Source organism: Eleutherodactylus coqui, chromosome 2 (assembly GCF_035609145.1).
Source record: "Eleutherodactylus coqui strain aEleCoq1 chromosome 2, aEleCoq1.hap1, whole genome shotgun sequence".
In the NCBI taxonomy this organism is placed as follows: domain Eukaryota; kingdom Metazoa; phylum Chordata; class Amphibia; order Anura; family Eleutherodactylidae; genus Eleutherodactylus; species Eleutherodactylus coqui.
The window spans coordinates 184,443,988-184,456,354 of NC_089838.1; the positions used below are offsets into that span (position 1 = coordinate 184,443,988).

General features: G+C 42.7%; 1 protein-coding gene across 3 annotated transcripts in view; it reads left to right on the forward strand.

Moving 5' to 3' along the window:
* Positions 1–12,367, forward strand: part of FRMD4A (FERM domain containing 4A) — a 386,584-nt gene that overhangs the window by 111,745 nt on the left and 262,472 nt on the right. The window contains exon 1 of one of the 3 annotated variants that reach the window (XM_066592028.1): positions 9,281–9,667. The exons of 1 other annotated variant lie outside the window; for it this stretch is intronic. In XM_066592028.1, the coding sequence (XP_066448125.1) occupies positions 9,473–9,667 (195 nt within the window). In that variant the 5' untranslated portion in view covers positions 9,281–9,472. Of the gene's footprint in view, positions 1–9,280; positions 9,668–12,367 lie in introns of those variants that run through there. One more of the 3 variants, XM_066592025.1, reaches the window with a different exon arrangement.

Here is a 12,367-nt window from a genome sequence, read left to right on the forward strand (position 1 = left end):
GCAATAGAGATGAGCGAGTATACTCGATAAGGCAAACTACTCGAGCGAGTAGTGCCTTATGCGAGTACCTGCCCGCTCGTCTCTAAAGATTCGGCTGCTGGCGCGGGTCACAGGTGAGTTGTGGCGGGGAGCGGGGGGGAGAGATCTCCCCTCCGTTCCTCCCTGCTCTCCCTCGCCTTCAGCCGAATCTTTACAGACGAGCGGGCAGGTACTCGCATAAGGCACTTCTCGCTTGAGTAGTTTGCCTTATCGAGTATGCTCGCTCATCTCTAGTTGGCAACCTGGATAACAGTTCTGGAGTATTCACCATCTTGTATTACGTCAAACTAAAGCTAGGCTTTAACACATTAACTGCCATGTGAGTTGTATTCAACTCATGCTAGTTTTTAGCCCGGGGCTTCATAAAGCACATACATCTGTTTACCTTGGGAGCCACGTGGTATGCAGACAACTCACACTGCTATGCTGTGACATACATGTTACATGATGCGGGGCCTGCGCAAAACCCTGCAGTTAGATCGCAAAAATGTTACTTGTTGCTCTTAGGCTGGGTTCACACAGGGCGGATTTGCCGCGGAATTTCGCCGCGGCAAATCCGCCCGCGGCCGCTAATCTCGGGATTAGCCAGCCATGTGGACGAGATTTCTCAGAAATCTCGTCCACATGGGACGGCCAATCCGCTGCGGTAAGTCCAGCTGAAACCGCGGCTGCGACGGCCGCAGCCACGGTTTCAGAATATGCAGCATGTCTATTTATCTTTTCTATGGGAGCGCCAGCCGCGGCGGAAAAGCAAGCGGCCGGGCCGCTTCAAAGCCGCCGTGGGTTTTTCCGCGGCGGTTCTCCTGGCGGAGATCTCGCGGTTTCAGCTGCGCCCCGTGTAAACCCAGCCTTAAGGTTACGATTAATATCGACAATTTAATTTTTAAAACGTATTAAATGAACAGAAGTCAATAAATGTAGTTTTTTCTGTTTATTTTTAGCCTAACAACTTAAGAAAAAACACTTTACCCTTATTAACTATTTTGCCAATTGTCAACTTAGCTATACATCTGGATAGGGGGGATGTTCCTGCACTCTGTGAAACTTCCCATTGTTTTCACAGTCATTCGGCAAGTCTCCCCAACCTCCTGTCACCCTGCTCCAGGCGGCCTGCTGGAGAGCGCCACACGTGCTAGACTGTGTTCTCCAATTACCAGAACTTCTGATCATCTATTTCACCTTAAATGTTTGTCTGGCGGCTCTTTGAACCAAATCAATATGATAGTATGCGTTGACCTGACCTTGTTGCATGTACTTAAGGGGTATGACTCAGAGGACGTCATCCAGAAATACCTAAGGTCCAGACACAACTAAATACTTGTGGAATGACAAAAGATTCACTTTTCAGAAACAAATGCAATATGTACGTTGTGAGTCACAGACAAGTCACGTGGCATGCAGTGTAAATATTGATTCTAGCACCAAGGGACTTCCTTGGAACATAAGCATAGAAAACAATAAAAAATAAAAAAATGTCATTAAATTTGGATCATTTTGTTTTCAAAGTTTTTATTTTAGTTTCAGAATAAAACACCATGGCCCAATTGTTTTTTTCTAGTGTCTAGTTACTGTGTTAATGTAAGGCCTCTTTAGTGTTTAGCAGATGGAATTGAGTATGAATGTGCCGTATTCTTTCTTGAACTTTTGTTACTTGATTCTCACTTGATTACTTCAGTATACATGACAGAAAGGTGCAAATAAGGGAGATGGAATGATACCTCCACAGCGCCACCTATTGGAAGGCAGCATTCCTTCAACTCAAAATTAGACTCTTTATACAAGCCTTGTAACACTGATCGGGAATTGAAAGCAAAGCTAGACTCAATGCACAGACAGCTGTTTCAGGGTATTTGCCCTTCATTAGTGTTCAGCAGGAGTCTGGCTTTGCTTTCAATTCCCGGTCATTGTTACAAGGCTTGTATAAAGAGTCTAACTTTGACTTGAAGAAATGCTGCCTTCCAATAGGTGGCACCGTGGAGGTATTATTTAATCTCCCTTATTTGCATATTACCCAGAGGAGCATAAATGGCCTTTTAAGTCTCCTCACTCACTGTCTAGGTGCTCTCCTTAAGGAGAAAATATAACATTCCTGACAGAAAGGTTGGACACCATAACCAATGTGCAGGCAGCTAAAAAGGTGTGTGGTTTACAAATTCCTGCCATGTGAATCAAAATTACACTAATTACAGATATACATGATACCACTCAGCTTTATTGGAGATCAGAACACAGGTGTTGCAAAAATCTATCAGTGCAGAATCCATGAAAATACCTCTAGGCAAACTGTACCTAACACACAAGGAGAAGAAAAACAACTCCTGTTTAGAGCCAGCTGTATGCAAATCACGTGGAATGCTGTCAAACAGCTCCCGACTATATACTTTACATAATATCTATCGTGTTTCAGCAAACCACTGCTTTATCAGTCATTGGTAAAAATGTTATTACTTTCACTGTATTTTTACCAAATGCAACTAATTACATTCCTGAGGGCCACACAATGTAGCTGGCATTATCTGCAAGAACATGTGGCTCTTGGCTACCGCAGGTTAACAGGATTGTGGCCGCATTGCGGTTAGCACAGCGTCGGCCAATACCCTAAGGGTTCCTTTATACTAAGTGTACAGATGGGACAAATTTTAACTTGATTATGATGGCATGGCATAGAAAGCTATCTTATCTTAACCCATTAAAAGGGATTAGAGATGAGCGAGCATACTCGTCCGAGCTTGATACTCGTTCGAGTATTAGGGTGCTCGAGATGCTCGTTACTCGAGATGAGCGCCACGTGATGTTCGAGTTACTTTCACTTTCTTCCCTGAGAAATTTGCGCGCTTTTCTGGCCAATAGAAAGACAGGGAAGGCATTACAACTTCCCCCTGCAACGTTCAAGCCCTATACCACCCCCCTGCAGTGAGTGGCTGGCGAGATTAGGTGTCACCCGAGTATTGAAATCTGCCCCTCCCGCGGCTCGCTACGGATGCATTCTGACGAAAGTGCTATCGTGTTGGAGCTGCTATAGGGAGAGTGCTAGGAGTATTTTAGGTTTCAAGAACCCCAACAGTCCTTCTTAAGGCCATAAATCTTCTCTATATGCGCTCAATGGGGCCGGCGGCAGCAGCGCCGACCCCATTGAGAACATATAGAAGACAAATCCTTCTTCTCTGCCACAGCTGTAACAGCTGTGGCAGAGAAGAACGATGTTTGCCCATTGAATTCAATGGAGCCAGCAATACAGCAGGTTCCACTGAAAGCAATGGGCTGCCGGCGATCGCAGGATGAATTGTCGGGAAGGGGTTAAATATATAACCCCTTCCCTGCAATTCATCCAGAAATGTGTTACAATAAAAATATATACCGGCGTATAAGGTGACCGGGCGTATAAGACGACCCCCCAACTGTCACCTTATACGCCGGCAATACAGTGGAGCAAAGAATAAAAATCATTACTTACTTCTTCTGACGTTCTGCGGCGCTCCTGCAGGCTGTTGCTCCCTCCTGGTTCCCGGCAGAGCATTGATTTCTCTACGAAGGGCTTTAAATCCCCGCCCCCAGAAACACACGTGCCTTCAGCCAATTACAGCCAATGACAATGATGTCATTGAATGGCTGTGATTGGCTGTGTTTCTGGAGGTGGGGATTTCAAGCCCTGCCTCCAGAAAGCAATACTCTGCCATGGACCAGGAAGGAGCAACAGCCTGCAGGAGCGCCGCAGAACGTCAGAAGAAGTGAGTAATGATTTTTATTCTTTGCTCCACTGTATTGCCGGCGTATAAGGTGACAGTTGGGGGATCGTCTTATACGCCCCGTCGCCTTATACGCCGGTATATATTTTTATTGTAACACATTTCTGGATGAATTGCAGGGAAGGGGTTATATATTTAACCCCTTCCCGACAATTCATCCTGCGATCGCCGGCAGCCCATTGCTTTCAGTGGAACCTGCTGTATTGCTGGCTCCATTGAATTCAATGGGCAAACATCGTTCTTCTCTGCCACAGCTGTTACAGCTATGGCAGAGGAGAACGATCTTTACGCTGACAGTGCGGGGGGGGGGCACTCTTGCCGCTATTGTGGCTTAATAGTGGGACCTGGGAACTTGAGATGTAGCCCAACATGTAGCCCCTCGCCTGCCCTATCCGTTGCTGTGTCGTTCCCATCACTTTGTAGAATTGCCCAGATTTTCACAAACGAAAACCTTAGCGAGCATCGGCGATATACAAAAATGCTCGGGTCGCCCATTGACTTCAATGGGGTTCGTTACTCGAAACGAACCCTCGAGCATTGCGAAAATTTCGTCCCGAGTAACGAGCACCCGAGCATTTTGGTGCTTGCTCATCTCTAAAAGGGATCATTTCCTAACACAATAAAATCCATTTCATGACAAGTGTAAATAAACCAACCTGATGGCACGACACACCATGATATCACATTGTCAAGCTAAAGAGTCAAGGACAATTTATATGCAATGATTATTGCTCAAAATTCGGTCAAAAGAGCGAAAGTGAGCAATAATCGTTACATGTAAACGCGGTGGTTGTGAACTATTCGTTCACTTGTCATTGATCTCTGAGTTTCAGCCTGCATAAAAATAGTTGCAAGTTCGCTCGCTTGTCATTAGGTTTAAACGGCAGTCGTTCAAACAACTTGAGGGGAGGGGTGGTTGTTTGCGCAGTTAAACATAATGACTCATACCACACTAGTCAATGGCTTTTCTTCACACTAATTGAAAACCTCCCACCTAGATATTTTTTGCATGTCCACCTGAGCAAATCACAAATACAATGTTTACCTAGCTAATGAGGGAAATGGCGAGGATTTAAAGCGATTATCTTTACGTGTAAACGCTCAGCATTTGAAAGCATAAAAGTTGTTAATTTATTCGTTCAAGCAAATCAATCGTTGTGTGTAAATGGAGCTTAACCCATCTGTATCTGCTGCACGCTTTTCGTAGTGGAAAACCCACAGGAAATATGTTTTAGATCTCCAATGGCCAAATCTGCCCCTAAACGGTGCACCTAAAGCCTAATCACTGTTCCCCCATATGAATAAAAACTCTTGATATTGGGGAAAGGAGCAGCAAATGAGAATTTAAAAAATGATTGGCCATCTGACAACTATTATGCAGAACTTTGAGGACTGAGGGTAACCTTATGAAATCACTGCCTAGGGCACCAATGCCCCTGGCTGTGCCACTTTTTCCAACACAACTGCACATAATAGAAAAAGTGTCAGCAGGTTTTAAAAGTTATGAAAACCTTTGTGCACAAAAATCAATACATACATATCTTACTGTAGAATAAAAATGATGCACTTATCTGATGCTGTACTGACTTTTCCTTCTCATGCATTTAGAAAGCCTCATACAGGTTTCTGGTTTGGAGGCATTCCCAGCACTGATCAGCTAGTCTCTCTCATGATATGCATAAGCTCAGTTTCCCTCCCTTTTTCTCTTTCAGAGGCTGTATAGCACAACCACACCCACTCAATCCTCTCTCTGAGTAGCTGCTGTTCCTATTCCTCCTCTCTGCTGTTAAGAGCAAAAAATTCACCTAAAGTGAATTACAACCCTCTGTTATAGTAGCTTTCTCTGCTCTGCTCTCCTCCACCATCTGTTGACACTGTCATACAGCCCTCTGTAATAGCTCAGTGCAAAGGCAGTGAATGCACCTTCACAGCAGGGGAGCAGGCTAGGGGAAGAACTGTCAGATTACTCTGAATGCATTTGTTTAGATTTTAGTCCTCCAGTCTGAAGTGCCTTGGAAAACAATAGGAGCATAGAAATCAAACAATCAGTAATTTTTTATGAAAACTGATTCCAAAAAGGCTTCATTTCCAAAAGCACATTTATTTAAAAAAAATGCAAGGCTGTACATAGCCTTATTAAATAACAAATCTGTTGCTCACAGAAGTGCTATGGGGGAATTCATTAATGCGTTTGCAACAGTTGAGTAGTGAATAAGTCGCAAATTTTGGAACATGCCATATTTGTGCCAAGATTTGAAACAATGCACTTTTACACCACTCACCACTTCTCTAAAAGTAGGTGCAGCTTGGCAAAAAGGGGGCAGGGCATTGCAGGCCCATCAAATGTATTGTAATGTACACCAGAAGCTGGTGTAAATTAAGCAGGAGTGTCAGTCATTCAGTGAATAGAGGCGGAGAGGGTGCTGAAGAACTCTTCTGGCTGCACACATTCATTCACTGTGAATAGGCTGTCGTTCATAGATTCCATGTTTACACGGGATAACTAATACTGAAAATCACTAGTTTGAGAGATTTTTTTGGGACGATAGCTGGCCCATTAAAAATACCGTAACATGCTACCATTAGAGATGAGCAAGCATACTCGCTAAGGCAAACTACTCGAGCGAGTAGTGCCTTATTCGAGTACCTGCCCGCTCGTTTCTAAAGATTTGGCTGCCGGCGCGGGTGAGCGGTGAATTGCGGGAGTGAGCAGGGAGGAGTGAGATCTCCCACCGCCGCTCCCCGACGACAGCCGAATCTTTAGAGACGAGCGGGCAGGTATTTGAATAAGGCACTACTCGCTTGAGTAGTTTGCCTTAGCGAGTATGCTTGCTCATCTCTAGCTACCATGCTTTTTTTGCTGTCCATCATGATAATGAAAAATAATTCAATTTGCTAAGCACAAATATATCTTATTTTTCTGATTAGCCAATAAATGTATGTTTTTACCAGCTGAGCATGGGTGAAAGTAAAAAATAACGCATACTCACCTGTCTTTGGTTTCCCTGAGCACTGCTAATCGCCTCCGCTGCCCCCCGTCCTCCTCCACCAGGAGTCACGTGACTGCTACAGTCAATCAGAGGCCACAGTGTCACCCTCTGAACTCCTGGCATCAGTGCTCTCATCTTGAACGCCATGGTGCCAGGAGTTCGCTGTGGCCTTTGATTGGCCACACTTCTTTCGGTGGGTTAAGGGGATGACCAGTGGAGTCGGTGAGCAGTGCCCAGGGATGCTGAAGACAGGTGAGTATGCGTTATTTTATTATTTTAACTCATGTCCGCATGGTAAAAACTTTTAATTTAAAGCTTCACAACCCCTTTTAAAACCACTCCAAAAATCACACAGTGAAAACCGCCTGCATGGAAAAAGAAATCACACAGACATATTGTCCCTTAATACAAGCTGCAGCATAGTGTGTGGCCTTTTTTTTCAGTATCGACAGATCGCTATATCTAGAAATTTCATTGTAAAGCAGTATCTGAAGAAAAACGCTCTTCAGATATCTGTAGAGTCCAGAAATGTAACAAGAAACCATATCTTCATAAAAGAGCTTTGTAAGCTATATTAAAAAGAAAAAAGCGTACAACATTCCCTGCCTTTTTGGGGAGGAGGGGTCTACAGACATATGGAACCACTTATGAACAAGGAATGATTGTTTTATTCAAACAGTTTCTCACATCAGACGACCTTAACTATTGCAGTGCCAGATGTGGGAATTTTTTATGACTATATGCGACATGACTCACAGTAAACATGCATTTTGTCAATATTTTGCAGCATCGCATGGCTGCAAGCTTTAAGATGAAACATAATAGTTTCCTCCAAAATGTAGACTTCTAACTAAAGCTGGGCTCAGGAGTCTCAAGAGACATCAGTTTCCTATGCAAAACATGGTTGTGGGAACAGGATATGAAACATAGTACAAGAAGGCCAAAAATGTGAGTACTCGCAGTGTGATAATTGAGGACATACTTAGCATCAATGTACTGAAGAAAGGGTGGAGTTACAAGGATGGGCTAAAGAAAAGAAGTTTTCATTCAAAAGATCTCAGGAATTACCAAACTGTACAATAGTGCACTCCTTGTTCCTAAAGCATTTGCTTAAATTGGACAAGCTGCAATGTTGTTGATTCCCATCATCTGCTGTTTGATAGAAAAGTTCAGCTTTGGGCCAGGCCAACATGAATGTGTACGCTGCAACATTGTATCCCAAGTACTTGTGTCCCATTTCTTTCTATAGGAGTAGGGCTTTATTCACATGAGTGAGTTCGAGTTGGGCACGAATCTGAACTTGCACCTGAGAGCAAACAGAGACCCGTTTATGTGCTGCTTTGCACCTCATTTATTATGTGTTTTAGACATTTTTCAGTGTTTAGAAAATGGGATGTGGCTGAGGGGAGTCGTAATATGCATCAATTTATTAATGGCTTACCCCATTAGTTTAGTGTAAAATATTGGCACAAAGTAAGGGGAACAGAGGTGGTGTAAGGAAGAGAAGAATGCCTAACATGTCTATGTCTGGCAAGATCAGCCAAATATATCACCTAGTGTGCCTGTCTGGTTTTATGCTGTCTAGATTTGTGACAATATTGATAAATCTGCTTCACTTATCCTTATACAAACTAACAAAACCATATGTATCCAAAATGCAATTTTTCTTTATGCAATTTTCAATAGTCTCTCTAGATATCTTTATGAAAAAGCTGTAACGTTCATTCTACAAAGTCTCTCAGCAATCTTGTTGCTTGCCAAAAGTTTACAGGGTGAGCAAAAAGTCTTTTTTAACTACTGTTTACAATACAAATGTTATATGAAGTCAACTGCTCCAAACTGTGACCTATATCGTCTGTTACTGAAGTTTGCATATATTCCCTAAATTCAGGCAAATTTACTCCAGATACTCCAGTTTTCTCCGACACCTTGAAATTTGCTTAGGCTAGTAGGCTGCCTATGAAAATGGTCCTGTATGCATGCTTGTTATAGGAAAATTAGATTGTAAGTTCCATTGAAAACAAGGATCAGTGCAAAAGCACTGCTGTATTACAGTGTATGTCAGCACTATAATAAATATTTAACTCTTGCGAAGAAAGGATAAATAAAATAAATATTGCAAATAGAATAATCCTCCCCCTTCTCAAAAAGCATTGGGATGCAAGTTGTATATATATATATATATATATATATATATATATATATATATATATATATATATATATATTCACACACATAATGTATATGTATATATATACATGCAAGGTTTTTCTAGCTTCACATCCCAAACCAAGATGAAAGCTGTATGTGGGATTTAACATTAATCACAGCGCCAGATGGTGATGGGAAAGATATTCTTTTCAGATGGTCATGTGGTTTACTGTATCCAAAAAGCCAATGGAGTGTGGAGCATAGGATCACATGACAGCTGTATAATAAGTCTGTTAGAGCTCTGATTAGACAAGTGACCTGGTTACCATCTGTAGCTAGAAGTCACTTTGACATCTTTGGATCGGGCTCCATCCCAAGCTGTCCTGCAGTGCAAAGTATGCAGGGGGAAGTGGAGGAAGTCAGAGATTTGCTACTTAGAACATGCTTTTAGGCACTGTGTTTTTATTCCCCCTCCCACCCTCCACACAAGCCACATCTTGATTCAGAAAAGGTCTCTAAAGTAAGAGCAGTTCAGTCATCTGATACATGAGAAATCTGGAGGAGTCTACAAGCTTTTGCACAGGAAGGGCTTCTCCAGCCTTTGTGCAGAGCCCCTGCGAACAGCCCAGCTCAGGCTCCCCTACAGGGATGGTTCTGCAGACAGCCGTGACCCCGGGCCGGGCCCGCAGACTTTTCTTCAAGATACCCTATGGATCGCTGAGGAGGAGAAGCGGAGAAAGGGTGAGTAACTGGTGTGCATGTAAGCCTGACTTATATTAACCCTTAGGTGCTCCATATAACGTCATGTAGTGCATGCTCTTATTACACAAGTCATTACTGTAGAATAACTTGCCTTTGTAAGTGAAATATTCAGTGAGAGACAGAAAATGTAATTAGTCTACAGAACAAAAACTTTTGTCTTAATTGCAAACATTCCAAGTGAATAGTTTCAGTTTGCAAACATTGTTTCAGTAGTGTACATAAATCAGAGTCGTGTTGTACAACCGTTGATTTGAAATTGATTTATTTTTATGTGTAATACATGCTTTGTCAGAAATGTTCTCATGGAGATTCCTAGTCTCTCAGTGCACATATTCTGCTGCTAATGATGATGAGGATGATGAGGATGGTGATTATGCTGAAAGCAGAAGGAACCTGCAGAATAGATGTGTAAGGAGATTACAGAAATTGTGACTGTTCTCAGAGAAACAAAGTCATCTTGTAGATATGATACTTTTTAATGGCTAACCTAACAAAAATACATGATGTTACAGCAAGCTTGTGATTCTTCATCAGGCAAGAGGAGCTATTAACATGTGCTAAAATACACCAAGAATACTAATCTCCGAAAGTGAAATGTACTAAGCACATGGGAAGAATGAACTTGTTGTTTGCATGTAGCAGAGCTCAATATTATATTTAACTCTTTGAAGTTGCATTTCTTGGGTATCATTGCTAAGTGATAATACTCCTTCTGCAGCGCTGTTTAAAACATATTGTGTTACCATGATGAGTTAGGCCAAATGGGAATTTTATCTTTGCTATGTTCTCAAATGATTTGTGTATAGGGATGCTTATACATTACATGCATGGCATATGAAATCACTGATTCAGTATTAAAAGTAAAGGCAGATAGTGGTACTGGAGGATGCAGTGAAACATGATGATATTTTCTCTTTAGAGGCAATGTGTTTTACCATGTTTTTATGCTTTTTTTTTCATTTGTACAAGAATAAGGCCACCTACACATGGTGAGCTGTCAGACATTCGCAGTGCAGATTTTTTTTTTTCAAACTCCTGCTTTTCCCACATCATCGCCTAGAAATGATGTAGAAACCGCAACCTTTCCACTGCGGAAGTACTGCGGATCGGACTGCTTCCATTGACCAATAGCAAGCAGCCCACGTGGAATCCACGAAAAAATGGAGCATGCTGCAATTTTTCCTCTGCTTGCAGTAACTGCAATTGGAATCCGCAAGTTTGCAGGAATAAGCGATTTCCCATAGCATGCTATGGGTGCTATTTGCTGCATATCCGCGGTGTGGATGCATGCTGCGGGCTTCGCAGCAAATATCCGTCCGTGGGCAGGAGCTCTGAGGCTGGGTTGCCACACTGCGTATTCCCGGCGGAAATCTTGCGGTTTGGCTACAGTGAAAAACTGCAAGATTTCCGCCGAGAAAGCGCTGCTTCAAAACCCGCGGCACCATAGAGGAGAGCGCGGCCACAACGGGAAAATGAACGTGCTGCGGCTGGCGAATCCATGCCGCAATGCCGGCTTTGCCACGACAGATCCACGTGGGATTAGCGGCCGAAGGCTGATGTGCAGCGGCGAATTTCCGTGGCAAATTCACCCTGTGTGAACCCAGCCTAACGTTGCAGGAATCAACATTTGATAAATAAACTCTTTTGGACTTTCATCCACTTTCTTTTGATATCAGAGCCTCATTGTGTACACCAGACCTGGCAGGGGTTTGATGTTGCTAATGCTGGTATCCTCATATTGTATTACATAAAAGAGATGTAAGGATTGCCAGGAGATACATGCAATGTTCAGTGTCCTTTCTTATTCTCTTGTAATATTACAAAGAAACTACATCTACCAATCGTAACTGTTTGACGCAGTTACATTATGTGACACCTGCAAGATGCAAAATACAGGGCATGGGTTCTATTAGACATGTACATATAATTAGTTATTAACATAGACATCATGCCAAAACCTATTCATTGTATCTTATATGCCTTTCCTGTTTACCATTGATGTACCTACATAATGCACCTTATATTAGAGAATTGCTTAAAGAGGATTTCCAGTATGTAATATTAACAGTCTGTACAAAGAATAGGTCATTAATGTTTGGTCAGTTCAGGGTCCAATGATGAGCCTCTGCAGATCAGTAGATTAAAGGGACCTGGGGACTCGTTGGAGCAAAGTGTCCCCTTCATTGCAGTACCAGGTGCAGCCTACCAGAAATGCACAGTAATATGTCAGTTACAGTAATGGGGCTGCAGAGTTCCATATAGCACCACTGCACTTTGTTTCTGATGATTTGTAGGAGTACCCAGGGGTAGGACCCTCACAGCTGACACATTGATGCCTTAACTGGTTTGGACAACTCTTTGTTTATATTAACAATTCTTTGACAATCTGTTGATCAGCTGGTATCATCAGGGAAAGTAATCGGCTGTGTAGGCACTCATTATTGAAGTATTACATAGTGCACTTTGAAATCAGTTGGCCATTTGTATAATGCAGGTAGGTGACATGATGTGTGCTGGGGCATAGTGAGGAGGGATTAGAGATGCCACATGCATGAGCACGTAAGGAGCAATAGGCACCTGTGTGTAACTGCACTGGACCTCTGTGAATACAATGCTTTTTGGGAAGAGTACATGTGTAATACAGCATGCCACAATTGTTTTCTCGTGGAGTTCAATTGA